Source organism: Anas platyrhynchos, chromosome 5, assembly GCF_047663525.1.
Source record: "Anas platyrhynchos isolate ZD024472 breed Pekin duck chromosome 5, IASCAAS_PekinDuck_T2T, whole genome shotgun sequence".
In the NCBI taxonomy this organism is placed as follows: Eukaryota; Metazoa; Chordata; class Aves; order Anseriformes; family Anatidae; genus Anas; species Anas platyrhynchos.
The window spans coordinates 39,481,714-39,507,239 of record NC_092591.1 but is presented as its reverse complement, the minus strand read 5'-3'; the positions used below and the strand labels follow the sequence as shown (position 1 = coordinate 39,507,239).

General features: G+C 33.5%; 1 protein-coding gene across 13 annotated transcripts in view; it reads left to right on the top strand.

Moving 5' to 3' along the window:
* RYR3 (ryanodine receptor 3) overlaps nucleotides 1–25,526 on the top strand; it is a 219,585-nt gene that overhangs the window by 94,904 nt on the left and 99,155 nt on the right. For all 13 annotated transcript variants that reach the window (XM_072038900.1, XM_072038897.1, XM_072038899.1 and 10 more), the window contains exons 22-38: nucleotides 623–726; nucleotides 1,182–1,265; nucleotides 3,037–3,196; nucleotides 3,635–3,782; nucleotides 4,875–5,080; nucleotides 5,957–6,131; nucleotides 8,724–8,932; nucleotides 9,835–10,019; nucleotides 10,737–10,773; nucleotides 11,129–11,289; nucleotides 11,866–12,031; nucleotides 13,221–13,307; nucleotides 13,689–13,915; nucleotides 14,881–15,682; nucleotides 16,184–16,384; nucleotides 17,012–17,114; nucleotides 20,438–20,575. In XM_072038900.1, coding sequence (XP_071895001.1) covers nucleotides 623–726; nucleotides 1,182–1,265; nucleotides 3,037–3,196; nucleotides 3,635–3,782; nucleotides 4,875–5,080; nucleotides 5,957–6,131; nucleotides 8,724–8,932; nucleotides 9,835–10,019; nucleotides 10,737–10,773; nucleotides 11,129–11,289; nucleotides 11,866–12,031; nucleotides 13,221–13,307; nucleotides 13,689–13,915; nucleotides 14,881–15,682; nucleotides 16,184–16,384; nucleotides 17,012–17,114; nucleotides 20,438–20,575 — 3,193 coding nt within the window. The remainder of the gene's footprint in view (nucleotides 1–622; nucleotides 727–1,181; nucleotides 1,266–3,036; nucleotides 3,197–3,634; nucleotides 3,783–4,874; nucleotides 5,081–5,956; nucleotides 6,132–8,723; nucleotides 8,933–9,834; nucleotides 10,020–10,736; nucleotides 10,774–11,128; nucleotides 11,290–11,865; nucleotides 12,032–13,220; nucleotides 13,308–13,688; nucleotides 13,916–14,880; nucleotides 15,683–16,183; nucleotides 16,385–17,011; nucleotides 17,115–20,437; nucleotides 20,576–25,526) is intronic.

The following is a 25,526-nucleotide window of genomic DNA, read 5'->3' as shown; positions in this document are numbered from 1 at the left end:
CCCAATGATCTTTCGAGATCCCTTCCAACCCCTACAGTTCTGTGATTCTGTGATTGTGTGAAGGCACATATTCTAACACTGTAGCTATTACGAATCGTGTGAATAAATACATTCATTGGAAACATCCTATTTAAACCAAGATGGAATTCTACTGAAAATCATAACCAATAGCGAGTAACTCCACATCTAATTTTTTGGTTACTCTAACATTGGGATCAAAGAGATACCAAGCAGTAAGTCCCATATGGAAATTCACTTCTATTGGTAACAGAAGTAGGGTTTTTGAGGACTTTCTCCATATATTGCTCAGGTTTTCAGTAGAAATCTTCATTGAGTTTGCAGGCTTGCTTTCATGTGATTCATGTATTTATGCAGAATCCATGAAATAGCTATATTTTTTCTATTTTTTGTTGGTTATGGGAGAGTACTTATAGTGTACATTTTAAATGAATAATAAGAATGTTCATTTATATAATCATGTGTAACTGTCATTGAGTAAAGATAAATTGTATTGTTTTATTTATTTCAAAGAATTAATTGATTCTTTACTCAGTTTATAATTGTCAGATCCTGACTTGATTCTGATATCAGGAAAATGTTCTTTTCTGTTGCTTCGTTACAGATACGGGATGATAATAAAAGGCATCACCCTTGTCTTGTAGAATTCTCAAAATTACCCGAGACAGAGAAGAATTATAATCTGCAAATGTCAACTGAAACTCTCAAGTGAGCTTTGAATTAAAAGTTTGTTTATTTTTTATTCAAGCATATTATATTATTATAAGATACGAAAACATGCTACCTCATTAGGATATCTCAATCAGAGTGTGTTCTGTTGATTTTGCTAGAAGTTCCAGGAACGCATTCAGAAAGATTTAGAAACACCTATCTCTACAGACATACAAAGAAGAAAACAACACCAAACCCTTTTGGCTTTAATCAAAATGGCATGATTTCAATGCACAGATTTGTACTTGTTTACATGTTGTAGTTTTATTTTTTTTATTTTATTTTTGGGGAAACTTAAAGTATTTGGGTTTTGATATTCCATCATTTTGAATGACTTTACTGCTTTTTAAATATCAGTAGTTCTGTGTATTTATACTAAAAACAAAGATAAAGAAAACTGGGTGAGCCCTACAGTATTGTGCTTTAATACTGTCATTTTTCTGTATTGGTAGAACCCTTTTGGCCCTTGGGTGTCACATTGTTCATTCTAATCCAGCAGCAGAGGAAGATCTTAAAAAAGTCAAGCTTCCTAAAAAGTATGTACCTTATGCTAGCTATCATATATCAGTTGCAACACCAGCGTATTAAGTAAAGAAAAATATTGTAATGTTGTTTTGTTTTTTTTAAACAAACAAACAAACACAACTTTATAGGAGCCTTGAGTGCTTGGTTGATCTACTGCCTGTCTGCCTGTGATGGTGGTTGACTGTGAATACTGCTGCTTTACATCACCTGTTGGAGTGATTCAGAGAGACACAAATAGCTACATAGACATAAAATTGCATGTGGTGTAAATGTGATGAGGTCTTAGAATAGGTATTCCAAAGTTGAAAGCAACATTTCAGTGCTTTTCTGTCACAGAGCAAAGCAGAGTATGCATAATGTATGAATAGTAAATTGATCTTGAAATAGCCTTTCTCCATAACTTCCGGTTTCATTTTACACCTCTCCTTTATTCCCCTCCAAAAAAAAGTTTGGTCAACGTATGCATTTCCAGAGATGTTATTAATACATCTCTTTAAAGATTTTCTTCAGTCTGTACAACTTGGAAAACAAATACAAGAGGAAAATAATAATAATAATAATAACAATAATAATAATAAACAGAAAATGAGAGTTGTAAAATGTTGCATGTTGCTTGGAAATGTACGTGTGTAGATTATTGCACAAAATCTATTATTTTTTAATTCAGTTTTTACTTGCTAGCTAAACTATGACAGTCAGGGAGCTGAAATAGGTGTGTGATCTATAATAAGTAATCAGTAGTAATTACAGTAATCAGTAGTAATCACCCAGTAAATCAGTAGTAATCAGTAAAGTGTGGTGAAAATGAATTGAGCATTATGTCTACATTTTAGCCTTTTCTGTGGGGATTCTGCAGTCCTCCTGGGACAAGCTAAAGTCCTGTTCTTCAAGAAAACTTGAAGACAGGAGCGGTGATTTGGATACTTGCCATTTTACATTCATTTATAATCCCATAAACTGTCTTCCCCGAACACCTTCATCCATGAGAAATTCAGTTAGGTTTTTAAACAAAGTAGTAAAATAAAGAGCTTTATGATATGGAAGATGGTAATCTGGATTCATTAGATGCCTTTAAAAAAGGGGAAAAGAACCTTTACTGAGGTTCATACTGCAAGCAGTCAAACATAATACCATTTTCATACTGTTGTCTTCAATAACAGAACAAAAAAGGTCTTAACATCATTATCTGAGTGTTGTTAAGAAATGGAAGTTACGTGGTTTGAGCAGAGTGGTCTATTTGAAGAGGAGCATTAATACCTACTGCTAAAAAACTGCTAGACTTACTGCTCAATAGAAATGTGGGAAGAACAAGTTACAATATGTTTTGTTCTGTTGAAAAAATGGTAATGCAATCTTTACACACTTGCATCAGAAACAGTACTTAATAATGCAAAAGGTTTATACATAAAAATAATTTCATGAGAGGTTATCACACAGACAACTTTTTTCACAGGTTTTCACAGCAACTTTTTTGAGTTCCGACACACAGAGCTAGGTCACAGTTAATTAGTTTGTGTGCAAATAAACCCAATGAAGGTAGAAAATGAGAAACTCTGCTACAGTATAGAGTGTATATACATAAAATGTATATACATAAAAATTTTATGTGTATACATAAAACGTCCTAATTAATGACCGAATGCAATTTAGAACTTTTGGAAAGGAAAGAGAGAGCAGGAAAAGTGGAGGGAGAAAGTGAACCTTATGCTATGAATGCCCAATAGAATTTAAATACTATCAGTGAGCTATCTTACCTCTCTGTTTTCCATTGTTGACTTACAGTTACATGATGTCAAATGGATATAAACCTGCCCCTCTTGATCTTTCTGAAGTGAAATTGTTACCTTCTCAAGAATTCCTAGTTGACAAACTAGCAGAAAATGCACATAATGTCTGGGCAAAAGACAGAATAAAGCAAGGATGGACCTATGGCATTCAGCAGGTATGGACATTTTAGGCACATTTAGAGTAAGCAAAGGATATGACATTTTGTATTTTAGAACATCAATTGGGAGTGTTAAATAAGAGGGTAAATATTGAATGTATTGGGAAATCAGGAAAAAGTGGAAGGAGCAGGGAAAAAAGCTTTGCTTATGCAGGTCTGAGTACATTATCAGGCCTGCATGGCTGCAACTGCAGGATATCAGAGTATATATTTGCATTCTTCTCTTTCATTCTTGTCTTTAGTTTTTTAACATCCTTAACAATTGGGCTTAATATTCTTTTGACCTAGAACTGTTCATTCACAGAACTGTTCTTCATCAATAGTTTTTTCTTGTAATCCTAACATTATTTTAGAATACAATCTGTCTCATTATATGCATTCTTTGTCATGTTTAAAAGCAATTTTCTTTTTGTTCTTTTTTATAACTCCTTTTAGGATCTAAAGAACAAACGTAATCCTCGGCTAGTGCCATATGCATTATTAGATGAACGTACTAAAAAATCGAACAGAGATAGCCTCCGTGAAGCTGTTAGAACATTTGCAGGCTATGGTTATAGTGTTGAGCCACCTGACCAAGAAATAGGTATGTACATTCAGTAAGAATCATGGCCTTTTTTTTCCCCTCAGTGCTAGGAAAAAAAAAAAAAAAGACACTGGAATAGATAGGCAAAACATATAAGGGATGAATTAATACTATATATTTCTGCTGTGGACTTGAATGAAAGGTGCAAATATACTTTTTTAATGTCTTGTATGTTACATATGTTTTTTGAAAGATTGTTTTTAGCTGATTGTACAATAATTATAGTTTCTGTGATTTTCAGATTGGAGAAAATCTGTAGTGTGTAGACATACTAATTTTCATTTGGAAATTGCTGTTTAAAATGTTCTGAAATTGTGATCAGAGACAGTTCATTATTTCCTGCTTCATTTTGCATGAAAAGCTTGAAATACATGTATGCTTATCTAAAATTAAGATAGTATTGGAAAAATAATCAGATACCTCACGTTACAGTTCTTGTTTTTAGACACTGCAGCTGTAATGTTTCAAGAGTAATTTATTAATAGTTCTAATATAATAAAGGTAAAGCTACTTTGCCTTTAAAAAGATTTTTAAAATCCAAATTCCTAAGTATATAAGCTACATACATTGCTTATCTTACCAATATTACTAGTAAAATAGATAATGTGCAGCTTTAGTTAAAGTTTCATTGGATTTTTAGCATTGGATTGTGTTGTGTGTAGTAATCTTACACTTCTGATGTCTTCTCCAGTCAAGTATATGTTTGTGGCTCTGCATAGAGTGATAGTCACTGAAATATTTTGATTATAAATATTTGATAGTCACTCATTCTGTATAGGATCATGGAATCATTTAGGTTGGAAAAGGACCTCAGAGATCATCTGGTCCAACCTTTACCCTAGAACTGCCAAGTCCAACATTAAACCATGTCACTAAGCACTACATCTACACGTATGCTGCATCTGTATGCTGATTATTTTTCCTCCTTTTCTAACATTTACTATGAAGGCTCTTCAACTTACAAGGGTAGATAATGGCTGTTTTCTGAGACAGAAAACAGTTGGGACAGATGAAAAACTAAACTGTGGCATTTATAGTTTCATCTAATTACGAAATACGGTGATTTTTTTTTCTACTTATTCATTTTTGCAGCTGATCAAACAACGGAAAAAGTCAGCATTGACAAGATACGTTTTTTCAGAGTTGAACAGTCTTATGCAGTGAAGTCTGGAAAGTGGTACTTTGAATTTGAAGCTGTGACAGGTGGAGACATGCGTGTTGGCTGGGCCAGGCCAGGCTGTAGACCTGACATAGAACTGGGAGCTGATGACCAAGCATTTGTTTTTGAAGGAAGCAAAGTCAGTGCATTCTTACCTTTGTATTATTTTTTACCTATGAATAGGCTAAGCAGAAGATGACAGTATATGTTTTCTCTGTATACTCCAGTTCAACTATGGAAATATTTTGCATTCATATAAAGATATCTCTGGACTCTGTTTCTTCCTGAATTATATCTGCATTTTGGTTCTGGTCATTGTAATTATGCTAACAAAGGTGCGTTGTTTTATATCTATCTTCCTAGGATATACCACCTTAGTAAGGAAGTCTATTGTAAGAGTAAAGAAACTTCACCATTCACTTTTTTTTTATTATTATTTTGAAGTGATAATTCACAAAAATATTTTTTCAACAACTGGACAACAAAACACAACTTCCACAGATGTGTTTTCCCTTTCTGTCTTTTTTGCTTTTTGCACATTGTTTATTAAAGGACCAGAAGGATGATAATGACACTGCATGTAAGAAGTGGAGTCCAGTAAGCATTGATTATTATCCAGGTTCTAAATTATTATTTTCATATTACTGAAGTTAGGGTGCCTTTGGTTCACTATATGAAATAACTAATATACTAACTTAATTACGTGAAAGTTAGTACTGCTTGTGAATTAGTTTGAGATCCTGGAAAGTAAAAGAGTAAGAAAAACAAAAATTAAGGGTAGAATTTTGCCCTTGTTTAATTGTTTCATTGTTTGCTCTAAATGAATTATAAAGCTTTATTCACTTAGAATGTTACACTCGATAATTTTAGCTGTCTATAAAATAATTCTCTTCTTGACTGACTAGTACCTTTTTTTCAGATTTCTCTTTCCTGAAAATGCATGTGTTATTTTTGAATTTTAGCATGGTGTTTATCTACTTGTTTGTTTGCTTGTTTATTTGTTTGTTTTATTTAGGGCCAGCGTTGGCATCAAGGCAGTGGATTCTTTGGACGAAGTTGGCAACCAGGAGATGTGGTTGGTTGCATGATAAACTTGGATGACAAATCCATTATCTTTACTTTGAATGGAGAATTGCTTATAACCAGTAAAGGTTCAGAACTTGCATTTGCTGACTTTGGAATAGAAAGTGGTAATTTTCTTTTTATATTTGCATGGTTATGAGGAAAGAGAAAAAAAAAAAAAAAGCAGAAAAACTAGTCTGTCAATAATGGCTTAGGAAGCTGCAAAATAAGATTTATTATATACATTGTTTTGTTTTTTCCAGTTAATTCTTAAACTTCCTTGTACTCATGGTTTTGAGCTCCTTATGCCCTAATGCCACAGAATATCACCCCACCAATTTTGTACTTGGAGCAGTGGTGAAATTTACCATGATGTTATACTGTTTTCAAATTATTCAGGTGAAAAGCTTAAATGTAATCTGTATCTCATTTTCTCAATATCAAGAGTTGCTAGCTACTAGACATAAACTTTCTTCTAAAAATTTTCTGAAAGCAGAAATTTGTACAGAATGCTGAAGTCCAAAGGATCTGCTAAAACTATGGTAATTATGGTGTTTTTCAACCAAGCTATATGAAAACATAGTATTAAACAATCCCATTCACCAGGCAGAATTGCCACCTGAAATCAGCATAGCAAATACCAGAATAACAGTTAAAGTGTGCCTGACAGCATTTTTTAGACAGCTGTCAACTTCAGCATTACAAATAGGTTTTTGGTTGTCTTTGGGAATTACTCACTATAGGTTTCATTGTGTTATTTATGAGCTCCTCCCTCACTGACTATCTAACATATAACCAAAAGTCTTTTCATTGCTGTTCCTGTCACTTTATAACAATCTCTCATTTGGAGAAGCAGAAAAAATGTTATTTTATTGCTAATCAAGAGTACTAAACAAATTCCATTTAGCAATACTTAATGCTATGATATCCACAGACTTTTCTTTCCTCTTTTTAAAAACATTCTAAATAGTATTGACATATGCAAAGATTTTTTTAAGCTGCTGCTTCAAATTCTGCTTTAGTTTATAGTCTGTGGAAATTTCATTGGGAAATTTTAAGGATCCTGTTGCACTTATTGCTGCTACACAAACCTAACAAGTTTTGATTCTCAGTTGCTCCAGCTTACAGTCTGTTCCTGTTGAGTATTTCCATCAGTGCCTTTACATCTTATTTCACTGATGTAAGCCTTCAAATCATAGTACACTTTAACTTCATAAAAATATACTTTGAGAGGACAAATTGGTTTTCTTTTATTTTTCCTTCAGCCACAAGTAGATACAATGGAACTCCAACTATCAAAACAGGTGAATTTTCTTCAAGCCTTTCTAGGCTTACTCTCAGGGCTGAACTTCAGTGATAGCAAGTAGCAGTAATAATAAGCACCTAGAAAAATTCCCAGAAGCTCAAACTATAGAATTGATTTTCTCACTGGAGCAAACACATTTTATGTTAATTGTATTCTTGCTTCTGAAGGACAAAAATGAGTGCTATATGGTAAGAGGTTGAACCAAAAGAACAAATCTTTGCAACATAAATGTAAATTTGAGTCTGATTTGTAATTTTTTTCCCATCCTATTCATAGTTTATCTTCGTTTCTCCTTCTCCTGGACTCTTTTTCTTTTTTTGTTTCTCATTCTTTTTTGAACACATGTATCTACATGACTTTATTGGGGGCAGGGGTTATTTTCAAATTGTTTTACATTTTCTTTGAAGGGATATCTCCTCCAACTGATAGTAGTTACATGCCCATTAATAATTAACAGAAGACTTCACAATTATTCAGTGTCCATCTTTGGTCTGACCATTGATACAGCTTTTCTAAGGGTAAAGAATAAGGGACACAATTAAGAGAGCTTTCCTGAAGGCATAAGGTTGAAGTGTGAGAGAATTTCTGTTGTACTGGAACTGTTGGCTTTTCACTGCGGTTTCTCTGAGTTCTGTACCAGAAGAGATGGCATAATCATTCAACATCCTTTTATTATTGCTGATATGGTCTGCTACCTGGAAATTGAAAATGTTTGGTCATAAAAATGCCTTCATTAAATAAATCTATATTTGTTTATCATAAATGATGGACAGATGAAGGTTGGCCAGAAATCTGTAGACACTGGTAAGAAAACAAATTTTAAACAGGGTGAGATACCTCAACCTCACCTGAAAGTCCATTTGAAACTTCAGTGCCCTCAGATTATACTTAACATTTGTTATTAGCTTTGATCTAGTCAAGTTTGTGTTCCAGTGTCCAGTTCATTTTACAATGGTAGTTTATTAGTCTAAAAATGATGAAGATAAACAATTCTTCTAATAAGTGAATAACTAACTTGATCAAATCTCGTTTTTTCAGATCTAATAGTCAAAAAAGCTGTTTTCATTGTTTTGTTCATTTTTCACAAAATCAGAGTTTAGTAATAACAACTGTTAAACCAGATTAATGTTTAAATAAATGGCATGGTGTTTATAATATCCAATGTACTCACTAGCAATTATGTTGATCTTAGCCATTAATATTTAAGTAGCTTTAAATCCTTGCTGCTGTCATTATTTCGTGCGCATCTTGTCTAGGAGCTAAATTTTAGTTCACATTAGATGGATTCAAATTAAAATATTTATTTTCTCAAAATTAATTACTGTGTGTTTTTTGTGTGTGTGTGTTTTTTTTGTTTGTTTTGTTTTGCTTTGGTTGGTTGGTTGGTTGGTTTGTTCTTGTATCATTTTCTTAGGTTTTGTTCCAATTTGCGCACTGGGTCTGTCTCAGATTGGACGTATGAACCTTGGAATGGATGCCAGTACATTCAAGTATTATACAATGTGTGGCCTTCAAGAAGGTTTTGAACCTTTTGCAGTAAATATGAACCGAGATGTTGCTATGTGGTTCAGTAAACGCTTACCAACATTTGTCAATGTGCCAAAAAATCATCCTCACATAGAGGTAACGTTACGTATTAGGAAGACACCTGTTTATCAACTGTTTGCTTAGCAAGCTGAGACATTAAACCCTTACTAATACTTACTGTCATCAGATAGTTTGTCATATAAATCTATTAAGTCATCTTTAGATAATTCGAGATGATCTTCATCTGGATATGATCTTCATATCTCCAACTTCATTTATGGTAGTATAATAATTCATGCGAATATACCTGTTCTAGTATATATATTACTAATCTATGTTGCTTTGGTTAGCTACTTGGACTGTGGTTTCCTAATTAAATTTGGTTAGCTACTCTGCTGTGGTTTCCTAATTACCTTTTTACTACAATCCCTAGTATTTGTCTTTGAACATTTCCTTCAAAATCTGCTTACTTCACTCAGTTCCAACTGAATGATCTCAGCATTTTAATCAGTTGGTCAGGATTATTTCAACTGTATTTCTGTCGTAAAAACTTTTTGAAATGTTCTTACCCCTGATTAAGTTTAAAAGCACAACCATTTTTTTCAGCACAGGCAAAAACATCAGGCTCAGGCTTTACGGTGATCTTCTGAAGGATTCTACATGATATAACTTCTAATTGTGGTAGAAACTGCTGATTCTTTTAAAGCAGTTTTTCAGTGACTTGTTCACTGTAAATAAATTGAATTAATAAAATCTATGCTTTTCTTTTTGAAAATTTTGTATGGAACATCTTGAAAATAATGAGTATAGTCAAAATAGGGGGAATCTTTGGCTTCCCTTGCTCTTTGAGCTAGTTTCATGGTCTTAAATAAAGTTCTTAATTAACTTTGAAAAGTTTGTTAGCTCTTTCACTTACCTTATTCTTCAGTTAGTTACTGAAAGTTATATGTGTTTTTCTTGGAACAGTATTATAATAAAATTATTTCTGTTATTTTTAGATATGGAGAATTGATGGAACCATTGAGAGTCCACCTCGGTTAAAAGTTACTCACAAAACGTTTGGCACACAGAACAGCAATTCAGACATGATATATTGTCGTTTGAGTATGCCTATTGAGTTCCGTTCATCATTCAACTTTGGCATGGGTGTGGAAAATGCCTCATCTGATATTTTCCAAAAACGGTTAGACTTAGATTTTATTCAGTTATCCTATTTAATTCTCCTAATGTAAATTTAGTATGTTCTATTAGTCTTGTTGTTATGCATTCAAGGTTTCATATTAACTTTTGTGCTAAGCACACATTAATATAGGATGTTTATTAGTGATATTTTTTGTTTTTTGATGTTTTTATTTAATTTATAGCAAATTTGCTGCAAAATGCTATATACAGACAACATCAGAAAATCTTTTCAGAAAAGATGCATCGAAAGGTTTATGGACATTCATTGCTAAGCATCCACCATCCTTTTGAAATCAGTGGGATTTACAAAGCTCTTCAGGTGGTCTGGAAAACCAGCTGAGTCCTGTGCCCACTGTATTGCTGTTCATCTACGTTATTGTTCAGTAGTTAATTGTTATTGGAAAAGTTCAGTTTTCCTTCTATATAAATTTAAAAAAACTGTGGACAGACTTTTAAAGATCCCAGGTACTGCTCAGTTCAGCACCTTTGAACCTTAACTCTCCACCTTAACTGTAGGCAACTATTTTGGGTCTATATATGCATCCTAAAAAGTCTTTGCATGCTTAATTTACTGATACCATGAATTCTTAGCACCCTGCAAGCATGAGTTACATGCATGGAAGTACACTTAGTTTAAGAATGAAAAGTTTATTTATTTATTTATTTTTAAATAATATATATTTATTTAACTAATTTACTGGTGTTCCTCTGTCTTTAGAAAACACAGCCAAGAAATTTCTGTTCCTTCTACTACGGTAAGCAAATATGTTGAGGTGCCTTAATTCTTCTTACTTTGTGAAGTAGATTTAGTAGCGGTATCGTGTTCAACAGAAATTGATCTGCTGAGAGAAGCCGTTTAATCATTCGCTAAGATACAATTCTGTGTATAAGGAATAATGCATAGAGCTGTATGACTGAGGCATAAACTTCACAGTGTCAATCTACTATACTAGTTTTATTTGATGAGAATTTAAAATGGCTTGCTGTGAATAATTTTTATTAAAGTTGGATAAAGTCAAGTACATTGAGATTTTTTTAATTGTTGTTTGACTATTCCTCCATAAAATGGCTTAGATTTTTATTACTAATTTATTCTTCTCCTCTTTTCAGTATTTTTATTCGTTGCGGATATTTGCTGGGCAAGACCCATCCTGTGTCTGGGTTGGCTGGGTAACACCAGACTATCATTTTTACAGTGAGAATTTTGACCTAAATAAAAATTGTACAGTGACGGTTACTTTAGGTGATGAGAGAGGCAGGGTTCATGAAAGGTATGGATTTATTTATCACATATTAAGCATTGTATTTTAATATCATTGTTCAAGGTGAATTATTCACAAGCCTGATGAAAGTTTGAGCATTAATTTAAAATAAGAATAACATCAATTATGGAGTAGAATTGTTCTTTGCTCATTTACATATGAATGTGTGTTTTACATAGATCAGTTAAAATGAGTATATTTATCCTTAATGTTCTGTTTTAAAGAGTGTTTCGGGATGCTCCTTTCTTCTAACATCTGCATTTTATTGCTGTGGATGAACCTGTTACTGATTGTTCTGCATTTTCATTTTACCTAAGCACGGGGAAGCATGTGAAATTGCTTCATAATTTTAAAAAATGGGAAAAAAAAAATCATTTTTTCAGTCTGATCCCTTAGCCATAATGATTACTTTTGAAAAAAAAAAAAAAAAAGAAAAGAAAAGAAAAATTGATGAGAAAACAAAACTGATAGCACAAGCACCTTTAAGGATCTCTAACTGACACTGTTGAAAAGTGAATCGTAATGAATGTTGTTAAGTTCAATGTGACATGTAATATGTGTTTTTTGTTCTTGCTGTTCTTACAGTGTGAAGCGCAGTAATTGCTATATGGTTTGGGGAGGAGATATAACTTCTAATTCCCAGAGATCAGGTCGTAGCAATGTTGATTTAGAAATTGGATGCTTTGTTGACCTAGCTACTGGAATGTTGTCATTCACAGCCAATGGAAAAGAGCTTGGCACTTGTTATCAGGTATTACCAGACTTTCAGGAAGTTATCTAATAACAGGTCATTTTGATGCTATTATAAGGATTGCTTTTCCTTGTTTTGAAATCTTAACACTAGTAATGTGACAATAACATGTTTTCCTGCATTATATAATGGGGAAATTAAGATAATGTAGTTGTCAGAACAAAACACAGTACAACAACTAATCACTTCTAAATCTGCAGCACTGTGATTCATTGTGATACATCATGATTTTTAAGACTGGAAACAATTGCTAAATGTGGAAATAAAGAAATCTTTGAGATCTTTTTTAAAAAAAATACACTAATTCACTAATTTTAATATGAAGAAGGCTAACTATCCTCACAAAATGATTCACTTTCACCCTCTTATTATGTACCCCTGATTCCCTTTCTATTCAAAATTTTTTTCCAAGCTTTTTTTGTAGTAAATTATTTTGTAGTAAATTATTTTGTACAGCATAAAATGTGAAAGAAAAGATGTGTGGTGTTCCAAAAAGTTGTATTCTACCCTCAGTCTGTATTAGGGGTGCATTTTCTAGAGTGAGAGCCAAAGTATGTAGCTGTAAAGCAGAGAGAGCTCCATTTTTAATTAGCTGTTTTTGAATGCGAGTGCTGAATTTCGATACGTTTGAGTAGAATCATAGAATCATTAAGGTTGGAAAAGCCCTCCAAGATTATCTGGTCCAACCATCCACCTACCACCAATGTCACCCATTAAGCCATGTCCCTAAGCACCACGTCTAAACTTTCCTTAAATACACCCAAGAACTCTACCACCTCCCCGGGCAACCCATTCCAATGTCTGACTACTCTTTCTGAGAAGAAATGTCTCCTGATTTCCAACCTGAACCTCCTTGGTGCAACTTGAGGCCATTCCCTCTTGTCCTAATCAACATGAATCAACACGGAGTGTTATAAAAGTTCTTGTTACAGGTGTAGCACCACATAACACAGCAAAGGTACCTGCCTGTAGGGTAGGTGGACCTATAAAGGTAACTCGGCAAATGCTTTACTTTATTAAAGGTAAACCGCAGGTAGACACTGGTCATCGCTTTGATACAGTGTCTGCAATTATTCAATAATACAATATAAAGTAGATAATATATATATATATATATATATTTCAGAGCACATTCTGAGAGGAGATTCTTCTTGTCTTTTTAGTTTTTTTAATCTCATTTGTCTTCTAGGTTGAACCCAACACAAAACTTTTTCCAGCAACTTTTGTACAGCCTACAAGCACTAACTTGGTTCAGTTTGAACTTGGTAAATTAAAGGTATTAACTATTTTTTATAAAGATTCTCATCTAAATCTGTTTATTGCTACAGAAATTCCTGCTGAATTGTATTTGTTTAGAAAGATTGAATTTGTGACAACATATTTTATTAGACTAAAATGTTAACAAATTACTTCTGTATACTTCTTATATGAAAGTAATTGTTCAACAAATTGAAGCTGCATTTGTCAGAATAAACCAAAGATATCTGGGGAGAATACCCTTGATGTTTATCACTCCTTATGCTTTTTTAATGTTTGTTGCAATAACTCATATATTTCTATGAGTTCTTTGCTATTAATAGATTACACTACCTTTTGGTATTATGAGTTTATTCATAATTACATGTCACAAAAATAACTCTGATATACTTTGTTTCAGAATACCATGCCTTTATCAGCAGCAATTTTTAAAAGTGAGGAAAGAAATCCTATTCCTCAGTGCCCCCCTCGCCTTGATGTGCAAACAATTACACCTGTTTTATGGAGCAGGATGCCTAACAGCTTTCTCAAAGTGGAAACTGAGCGTGTCAGTGAACGTCATGGATGGGTTGTGCAGTGTTTGGAACCTCTGCAGATGATGGCACTTCATATCCCAGAGGAAAACAGGTACATTTGGAAGGAACTACGGTGTCTTGATGTGTAGGAAATGTATTGGATTAACTAGCTGATGTATGGATATTAGTTAAGCATGCCTTGGAGGATCTTAACATTAGAGTTTTTTAGAATTTTTCATCTTATCTACTATAATATTGTATTTGTGAAACTTAAGTAGGTAAAAGAGGCTGAATAATTTTAATGTCATGTGACAATGCTTGCATACATAAGAGAAAACAACTATTTGATTTCCTTTAAATTTTAAAATAATCTGTTAAATCTCTAGATCTTTAAACAGAAGTTTTCTCAGGTGCTGTTTCTTTATATGTTAAAACCATGTAATCCATTCCTGCTCCATCTGCTCACAATTTACCTGAGTTACTTTTGTGTTCTTACTGACAAGATCTCAACTTTCTTAGATTTTCATTATTTTATCTTCATAGCAATGATAATAAAAATGTATCCAAATATCAAATATTGCAATCAGTGACAAAAATTATAATCAAAAGTGTAGCAGGAAGCCAATTTTAAAAAAATATACATTTAGCAATTATTTTGCAATTTGTTTTTGCAATTTAATAAACGATTTTATTTAGCGTTAATAAAACTAAATTTAAAAAGTAAAGCAAAAAAATACTGTTTTGTGTGAAAAATTAAAGAGTAGTCTCTAGAGTTTCAGCACTCCAAACACACTGCTTTTAAAAACAAACATGCAATTTATTATAGCTTCCAAGGAAGCTTATATATGGTGGATTTTTTTTTCTCCTCTTTTCTATGGAGTGTTAATTTTAAATAGTCTTATTGTTTTATTACCACTGTTTGCTGTGGTGTGGTGATACACGTGCTAAGGTTAGTCGTTAACAATCTTAATATTAACAGTTTAAACAAGAACTGACTAAAATGTGCAGAAATTATAATTATTTTTATTTTTTAATTCATTAAATTGACCAGTGCTCTGTTTCTTTATTGCTTAACAGATGTGTCGATATTTTGGAACTATGTGAACAAGAAGATTTGATGAAGTTTCACTATCACACTTTAAAACTCTATAGCTCAGTTTGTGCTCTAGGTAACACTAGAGTTGCTTATGCACTTTGTAGCCATGTGGATGTATCTCAGTTATTTTACACAATAGATAATCAATATTTACCTGGACTCCTACGTTCTGGATTCTATGACTTGTTGATTAGTATACATTTGGAGCATGCCAAGCAAGCCAAGCTCATGATGAACAATGAATTTATCATTCCAGTTACAGAGGAAACTCGAACTATTAGATTATATCCTGATGAAACAAAGAAGCATGGTTTACCTGGAGTAGGGCTTAGCACTTGTCTGAAACCAAGCTTTCATTTTTCTACTCCTTGCTTTATTGTGACCAGTGAAGAACATCAGACATCCAGCCCAGAGATACCCCTTGATACACTTAAATCCAAAGCCATAAGTATGCTAACAGAGGCAGTACAGTGTAGTGGTACTCATATACGAGACCCTGTTGGAGGACACATTGCATTCCAGTTTGTTCCTGTTCTTAAACTAATAGCAACACTGCTCATAATGGGGGTTTTTGATGATGATGATGTGAAGCAGGTGTTAATCCTCATTGATCCAAATGTATTTGGAGATCACAAGGAAGAAACAGAAGAGGGTACAGAAAAGGAAGAAGTTACACAAGTTGAAGAAAAAGCTGTAGAAGCTGGAGAAAAAGCAATAAAAGAAACCAAAGCTCCTACAACAGGCTTGTTGCAGACAAGATTACCAGAATCTGTTAAGCTTCAGGTGACCATTTAATATAAATGCATTACATGTGCTATACTATTGATGAGAAAAAGGTAGTACCTTATGTCTGTTCTTTAGTTTATAATATTTGAAATCCCTAACGTTTTCATTCCGGTCTGCCATGTGGCCTCACATTAATAACCAAATTTGATGATGCTGCAATTCTTTCTTACTCAAAATAGATATTCAGACACTTACTTTCTGAGGTGTATTTTAAAAGAGAATTAATATTTCTAAGTGTTTTGGGAACATGGAGTGAAGCGTTGTGTAAATACAACATAGTATTGATCAGCATAATAAAACCGTGTACATCTGTCACCTTTACACCATAAAAGAATTTTAATTTTACACCATTAAAATAATTTTTAAAAAGAATGTTTCCATTTGGAAAAAAAAAAAGTCTCTCATTTTAACAAACAATTTAAAAGTATCCACTGTTTTCCCCTGTTAGGGTTTAAGATGTTAAAATGTTGAACTTAACCTGTGTTTTTTCTATGCTAGATGTGCCATTTACTCAATTATTTCTGTGACTGTGAGCTGCAACATAGAGTGGAAGCAATTGTATCATTTGCAGACCGTTATGTATCAAAATTGCAGTATAATCAGAAATACAGGTATAATGAACTCATGCAAGCCTTGAACATGTCTGCAGCTTTGACTGCCAAGAAGACTAAAGAATTTCGGTCTCCTCCACAAGAACAGGTAATATTAAACAAAAGTTTAAATCTAAAGATTAAAAAAAAAAAAAAAAAGTGCTTTGCAATAAGAATCTTGTTTATCCATGACTTCTAAACTAACATGAGAACTACTAGAGAACCAAAAGTGAATTAGAGATAAAATTTATTAAGATGCCACAAAATACGGAATGTCAAAATGCTTATACTTGTACTCAGAACTCAAACTCTAGGCCAAAGTTGGCTTAGGGTTTCTCAAGCGTATGGAAAATTTGAACATTGTCATCCAATGCTGAGGAGCTGAGATTCAGCCAGAGCTACAAGAAGAAAAAGAAAATGTGATAGTTTTAGTTGCTGTGTTGTACCAACTTGTAGTTAGTGTTGTGTTGACACCACTATGTTGGAAATGTTTAGTGTTTTCTATTTATATAATCTATATTATATATCTCTATATAATAGAGAATATTTTTTATTATTAAGGATATTTACATTACTCTTAATTAAAACTTACAAAGGAACATTGCTTTAGTATTTCCATGAGGTGTGTTAGAAATTTATATTTTATGCTAATTTTATTATAAACATGTAAAGTATAGCTAGGAAGCCTCTATTCAGCCTATGTCATTACCTTAAATATGTTTTAATTCCCTTAAAGATTAATATGCTGCTGAATTTTCAACTGGGAGAGGATTGTCCCTGTCCAGAGGAGATTCGGGATGAGCTGTACGACTTCCATGATGATCTTCTAATTCACTGTGGTGAGTGACAAGATTTTGTTTGTCTTTTTAACACTTGTCATCAAAAAGATCAGATCAATTATAAAAAACAAACAAACAAACAATTTTTGTATGTGTTAGATTTATTACTGTTTACATGGTGATTTTCCTGACAGACTTTATATATTTATATATTTAAATATTTATATATTTAAATATACTTTGTGGGTTATAGAATTGCATGTGCATTAAAGAATCACGTTATATGCAATACCAAAAATATTTTAAGTCTCTTGAGATCTTAGTCTAATCAAGGAAATCATGGAATTACTAGTCCATTACTAGCATTTAGCAACATCAGCCAATTGTTACTTCTCGTTCCCAATAATTAGGCAGTTAAAACTGATACACACAGACTTTTTCCTTTCTGCCCCCTTAGTGTTACAGTTACTCTACCAGTGCCTTTCTTGGCTCTATGGTTGATGACATAAATCTAGTTCAAGAAGGGAACAGAATCATTAAAATGAATTGACAGCATCTCAAGTTTTTCACCAGGATAATACCATAATAACGGTTATAATAAACCATAGTAATGGTTTCTTTCTCCTCCCTTGGTTTGCTTGAGGCCACTTTTTAAATGTATGCTAATACACTCTGTTAGTTCATTCTTCACAGGTTATCCCTAAAATCAGTTTTACCCAGTTCATAGAATTACATTATTCTAGTGACCAGTAATTAACAGTTTGTGATTTCTGTTTGTATCCTTGATTATGTGCTTGTATTGTTAAGGCTTCTGCTATGATCTTGTGCTTGTCTTTCTGGGTATCCTGGTAAAATCTCCAGCAACCTTCACAGTACCAAGCTGTGATTCCATGATTCCTATTACCATTTTTCAACTACCTTAGAACCCAACCTAAGATGGGTCAGGGGGTTGTGTTTCATTAACTTGTTTAGGAGAATACTGTGTGGGTTTGTATTAAGTCCTTAAAATCAAGTTTTATATCTGTTAGGCTAGCTACTACATTCTAGGTAGAATTTAGATTGGTTTAATGCAATTTGTTCTTGACAATCCTGTGTTGATTGTCATTCATCCTTTACTCTAAGTGCATGATAAAAACTTTTTTTCTTTCTGGCATTTTTTTCCAAGCATTAAAGTGAATAGTCCATATCCTCCTGGCTACTCTTCATTCTTCACAATACCTTCACAAATATGTGATCTTTATTGTTCAGTCACTCAGCAGTTGAGCTCATCTCTGTTTTCCAAAGGTTACCTGGCATCTCAGAGTTCTCTGAGTACTCCAAGATGAAGACTATAGAGACCTCAGCTTAGTTGGAATTATCTTACTCTGTAACATACTTGTTATATTGAAGTCTCATTGCTGATATTACCATTGAGTTACTTTAGCTCCTGGTCACTCTTCATCTTTTCAGAAGGTGAAACCCTAGAACCCTAGTGATTAAGGATTGATGTTTGAGGGAAGGGTATTTATTTATTTAGCTATATATTTATTTATTTATTTTATCATGTACTCTTGTTTATTACATTATTAATTTGTATGTTGACTGAGATAGAGAATTGAAGATAGAGAAAACAGACTAATAATTAAAACATTTTAATGATCCTCTGGATCCTAAACAAAGTCATATTCATTACTTTGTACAAATTTAGCATAGGTGGTCACCACAAATAAATGCCCTTCATAATCTGTCCTGACAGTTCTGAAAATCAGTACTAAGCAATGTAAGCTGCAGATCAAACTGAGTTGTGCTTGGAATATATAAACAGCTTTTTAATACTAAGTATACTTTGGAATCTAAATGGAAAAATATGTATGCAATCAAGTAATTAAAAGCTGCCTCATAATGAATATACACAAATACTCTGAATTAAAGTTACTAAGGCAGCCTGAATCCTAGCAGATCCAAACTGTGAGTGCTTAGTGTTGCCAGCAAAATAATAATTCTCATCATGTTTCTTGTGTGTAATTTCTTGACTGAAAACAAAACAACATAAAGCAGATTTTATTGCATAATATCAAACTGACACTTGTCTGTTTCATCTGCTGGGTTGGAACTATATGTTCCAGTGCACAGACCTCTGCCACTTGAATTAAGTGATTAGTGAATAACAATGGTTATTAGGTCAGCTTCTGAACGCAGCTCTAAGAAGATGGAGCATGAATGACATCTGATCTGGAGAGGTGAATGAGACCCTGCTTCCTCTGCTCTGCCACTGTCTTAACTCATCATCTGAGTGTATTTCTTCTTGTTTGTTCATTTCAGATTTTCAGGAGTTATCCTCTCAGTTCCTTTCGCTTCCAGGGCCTAGGTTAGGTTTTTCGGTGCCAGTCTCTTGCATTACTTAATATCCTTTTCTTCTTTCTCTTCTGTCTCCTTACTGGCTATACTTCCCGTTCTTACTCCTTCTGGACACAAACTGTATGTAGCTTTTCATTTAGCTATTCATTTTGCCAAGCCAGTCTTACTTTTCTCATTCCTCAAAGTCCTTATATCATCTTACATTTCAGCTTCTGGTTCTCTCGTTCTCTCCTACTGCCTCTGATTTTTTTCTTCCTAGTCACTTAGTCACTAATTTAAAACTTTCCTCTTTGTTAGCTGCTAGTTGCATGCTTTCTCCAACCGGATACCACATTTCAGTTGTTTTTTCTTTTATTAGTTTCTTTTTGTAATACAAGTTATACCCTCCTAAATTAAATCTTTTTCCTCTTGTCCAGCTTGTACCTCTTTAGTATCTGGAAATCTTTTATTTTTCTCAGTGCTAAGAATCACTCTTACTTTGACCAACAGCCAAACAGCAAAAACTTCGATTTGAGCTTTGCTCAATCAGTTCTGGTCTGAATGGAACCTGCTTAGACGTTCTGTTCTATTGCTCATAACACATGTGGTATCTGATCATCACTAAGAGGTGTAAAAGATCTGAAAAAAGGTTTGAATAGTTATGAAGCAACGTATTGAACTGTAGTAAACTATTTGTAGAACTACATCTCTTCAGATACATCTCTTTATTTGTTTTAATGAAAATTTTATAACTAGTGTTATCTACAAACTTCTGCCTTCTTCCAGTTTTAATTTCAGATAATATGTTTATGTATGACTGCTAAATATGACTGCTCAATCTTTTATTTATTTCATACTGCAGAATATAAGCTAGAGAATCACATATTTAATCAAATACGACTTTGAGTCATATTGCCACCTATTTGGCACTTAAAACATTATTTTTCCTGTGTGAAATTTGCTGGTTAAAAGGTTGTCCTGTAGATATTTTGGGGTAGTTTAAATATTGAAGAAGTTCATCTTCAAAGGTTAAGGTTTGTTTCTGATCATTTTTATTATCTATTAAGGTATTCCACTAGAAGAGGAAGAAGAGGAAGAGGAAGATTCCACCTTGACTGGCAAACTCCGTTCGTTAATATACAAAATCAAAGGTCCACCAAAAGCAGAAAAAGTAGAGCCTAGAGAAGAAGAAGAGAAATCACCTAGTAAGTTTTCTTTCTACGTACATACTTCTGTGATGCAAGTGTTAGACTGGTTATGTGATTAGCATCAGTTCATTTTCTAATAAAACTAGAGAATGTTCTGAAGAGGGAGACTCTGTACTTACTCAGTAGCAAGACACATGCCACAAAATGTTTTTCCACTTCCTGTTCTTTATAATAGAAAGGGACAATTTACACCATGTAAGGTTTTGGTTTGAATTCAAAAATGTGGTATAGAATTTATGGCCTTACATGAAGTAAAAGTTATACCCATTTGCTTCTACTGTAGAAATTTATTGTAATTAAGGTAGTGCTGAAATGATTGTTGAAATCATTTGTTGAAATGCAAGATTGAAGTTCTAGAGCATAGGCAGCATAACTTGGAATATTGTGACTTTGTTAGTGACTACTGAAGACTTGTACTACTCAAAAGGGTGGTATTTCTATATCAGGACAGCAGTAGCTGGCTAACAGTTCGTAGCTGGAAAACTTACCTTCTTGCTGTTCTACATCACATTTATGGTAACACAGAGAAGTTACAGTGATAAATCACATCGCCAGAATTTCCTAGTGGTCCAGACAGAAGTTCCATTACCTCAAACTCTTCTGTGGGTTCTTATGCTCTGTATCCATGCTACTCCTCTGCTCTAATGCTTCTTTAAAAACTCAACATATGGTTTCTGTGCTCTTATTTTTTAGTTCCTTCTCTTTTTATGCTTTTGTATTAGTAAGTAATAGCTGTAAAGTATAACTGTAACGGAAAACAAACTTGTAATACTGTTTTATAACTCCTTCCTGATTTTATCAGTATTATTCTATTTAGAACTTTATGATAATTATTTTTTTTCAAACTTCTTAATATTTTTGTTGTAGGAAACAAACAAACACTACTGAAACCCTTTTTTTCTTACGTATGTTTGCACTTATATTACTACTTTTCAGCAGTATAAATGAAGGGATTTTAAGAACAAAACTAAAACCTATAATTCTGATATCTAAATAAATATTACTGAATAACTGAAGAGACGATAATAATAGTATTAGGAATGTTCCAGCAGAGTCAATATTAATAAATGGGTTAAAAGATTAATGGTTATAGATCTACTTCTGTGGCATTAATGTGTATAGTTCTACTAAGGTGAAGAATTTCTTAGTTGGTTAACCAAATTAAGGAATAATGCATGTGTGTTACTTAAGTAATTGATAACTCCATGCAGTCATTTTAGTGATGGAAAGCTGAAAATAGACGATTTCATTTATTCCTGGTGTCTTAAAGATACATTGTTTTTAATTAAAGGAAGTGTTAAAATAAGAAAATGTTACAGATACCTTTCTGCTAATGTTTGTTACAAGTGTTAATTCAACCTCTTTCCTGTTTGAGAGCAAAATAGTTTTTGTTTTCTTTTGTTTTAAGTGGCAGATGAATGCCCTACATTTTGAAGTTATATCAAGTTCTGTATGTTTCACTGGAATATCAATTTGGTGTTGTTATTTCATCTCTGCAATAATTCCTGTTGCATTTTGAAAATATATCATTCTTTTGTCTCTGTTTCCTCTAACAAATTATTTACTGTGAATGGCTCTGTTGCTGGCAGAGAAAAATTAGCAGTAAAAGAAAGTGAGTATATTCCTTCCTACTGCTGCTACGTCTTAGGGTAATGTATGCACAGAAACACTGTGAAACACTTGGAATCAGAGGCTTTTTATTCTGAACAGCATTTCTTTATATGCACATACTCATGCCCTATTCCCTAACGCAAGAGCGGTGTTTGTGGTCTAAATAGGCAAGAGAGCTCTTAGCTTGCAATTCATCTTAACCATCTGCCTGAGCATTTTGAGCCTCATTGATCAGCTCATCTGGCTTTTGTTCCCATGCATTGCCCCTGGTGAGTTTGATATATAGTAAGAATATCTGTGTCTTCTTTCGGTTTTGCTGTCATACATTTAGGGAATTTCAGTGCTTCCCTTAGTAGTAACTACATGTGGTGAGTAATGAGGTAAAAAGCCAAATTCGTCCAGGCTTTCCTTTAGAACATATTTTTTCACTGTGCTTGCTCCTTGCCTTTATGAATCAAGATATTTATTTTTTTTTGCCAGCTCTAAGTTTCTATAATACTGTCCAATGAATATCATGTGCTGAACTGTGCAAGTGACTAGAGGTCGCTCTTCTAACCAACAGTGGTAGAAAGTGCTCCTCTTGTACTTGCAGTTTGTTCAGTTTGTCAATAGGCCTTTGTGCATGCCTGAAAACATTAATTCAATTTCAGACAGTTGTTCCATCAAGAGTTGTGTGTGATTAGATAACAAAGCTGTTTTATAACTCAGGATACCTCTTATGTGATCTGCCTGTTCTGTGAAAGGATACGTTCTGTTCTGAAAGCGTATTTTGGTATGCTATGCTTGACAGTAGGTCGCAAATACATTAAATTTTATAATAATCTTATGTGCTATGTGAAAAAGGTTTTTATTATCCAGCAGTGTTTTCTCTTTAAGGACCTACTTAAAATACTTAAGTAGGACCTACTTTGTATCTGCAAAGTGTCATTTCTTCTTCAGGATTCATGCAAATTCAGTTGTTATGAATCAGAAAGCATTCACTTCTAAAGCCCAGGGATACCCGGTATTTGGTCTCTGAAACAAGCTAGAACTCGGAGAATGAACAACATATTAGTGTTCATTATGATGACAGGACTTTGTAATTGTTAATATATAATTTAGTTAAGTCATTTCTACGGAGGACTCATCAAGCTTCCTTCAAAGATCATTAAGGAACTGCATTTTCTTGTTAAAAATGGGGAAACCTTTAACAATTTTTAGCTTGTTATCTATGTCACCATGCCCAGTACTTGGCTTGCTCCTAACTTCTGGCTGCCCTTCATCTCCTTCCCCAAGCCAGAGGCTTCTGGTTTGATAAAAGGAATAGAATGCCTTGCAGAAATGATTAAGGAAGGGTTTTTTATTTAAGATAGTAGGTGATAGTAGGTGCTTTTTAGTTTTCTGCAGGTAGGAATATAGGTCAATAGTGATCTTGTTCATGGGTTTTTGGAAATAGAAACTGTGACTGTCAAGCTCATTTAACCATGGCTCTTCAGGTGCCTCTAGTTTAGGGATGGTATCTGGTATTATAATATTAATTTTTCATATATTCTGAATGTGTATATTTGATTACCAGTCTTAGAACAGAAATCAGGAAGTAGTATTCACTGGCTTGAAAAAATGCCTAAGTTTATTTCCCGTGTTAAAACAATGAGGATCTTAGTGTGGATATATGAGAATGCTTGTGTGAAAAGGTTAAGTCTCTGTTGAATAATATTCACAGCTTGCTCAAGAAAAAAAGGAAGATGCAGTGGTAGATTAAGTTGAAGAGCCATACAGTGTGTCCTTTGAGACTTTGTCCCTTATAGTGCTGCTTACACTGAAAGCACAGAATATTAATTTATTAGTTGTTACTTAAAATATTCTTCCCACTGGCTGTTAGCTCCATTTTTTGTTGCTTGTTTCTTAAACTTTAGTTAGAGAACATTTGATAACAGTACAGCACATTTATAATTTATTAGTAGTCAAAAAGCATACCAGACTCTTGCTGACTGTCATTGAGAGGATGCTAAAGTCATCACTTCTGATTCTTTCTTTACTATTCTCATGTTTTGATTGAGTTGCAGAAGATCTTTTTCCTGAAGAGCAATGAAAAAAGACCTTCTCCATTTCAGTGTAAGGCAAAAGATGTTAGAAAGGATTAGAAGGAAGAAAATCACTAATCACTGCCACAAGCTAATACATCTGATTAGAAAAAAGACTCTAAGACAACTGAAAAAAAGCCTAAAATAAGACACATAGAAGGCATAAGAACATCATAGAAATAATTAGATTCTTATTTCCTGAGGTTTTTAACTCTAATATCTCTTAAATGATTAATATAAAGTTTTTTGTTAAATTTTGCAATTATTTCTGGCTTTCTTCTTCACATGATTTTAGCTGGAAGTCCTGAGAGCATACTGCTGTTCTTAAACTTTTGGGAAGTGTATGTAAGTGTATGGGAGATGCAGCTTGGGAATTCTCTAGTTTTAGGTAACAGAAGCTGAAAAGTTCCGTGCCTTTAAGAAGTGTTTGGGTAAATTAATCCTAGGAATGAGGCTTAGAAACCTTGAGCTAGAAGCACTATTCATACACTAGAGTTGTCGGAGTTCAATAAGCATTTGGACAACACTCTCAGACCTGAGTTTTTTGGGTGATCTTTTGGGAACCCAGAAGTTGGATTTAATGATCCTTGTGAGTCCCTTCCAACTTGGATATTCTATGATTCTATGAATATGATTGGTAAGACCAACTGTTAAGATTCAGATCCTATAAATCAATACCTTCTTTCAAACATTGACAAGGACAGGCAGGAACAGAACAATTAGATATGATATTTACTACTTTTATGTTGTTCCGGTCTCCAGTTACCTTCAGCTCAGGAAGCTTCCTGTCTAAAGTAGTTTGTCTTTTTAGATCCCCATTCCATTGTTCTGACAAATATGCATGTAGTTTCCACAGAGCAAATGTGAACTTTTAGCACCTGCCACATCTTTGGCAGGGAATTTCAGGGTTCTTTCATCCATTATGTGAAGAACTACCTTAATTTTTGGCTTAGATCATGTCTTGTGAAGGGCTTTGTTTGATGGACTCTTCTTGTGTTGGACAAAAAGGTGAGTACTGGACCAGAACTACATGTCAGATTCAAGACATGACTAAATAAATAATGGATTAACAGAATGGCATGCTGTACTGTGCTTTAACTATTCACTTCTTTATAAATACTGGGGTTTGATTTGATTATTTTTTTTCTTGGGGGGACAGAAAGTGAATTTGAGCTGATATTTTTATGGATCTATTGCCAGAACTCAGGTCTGTTAAGAATTCATTGTACTGTTAATAAATTAACAGTTTTCCCACTTGATTTTATTTACAGCGA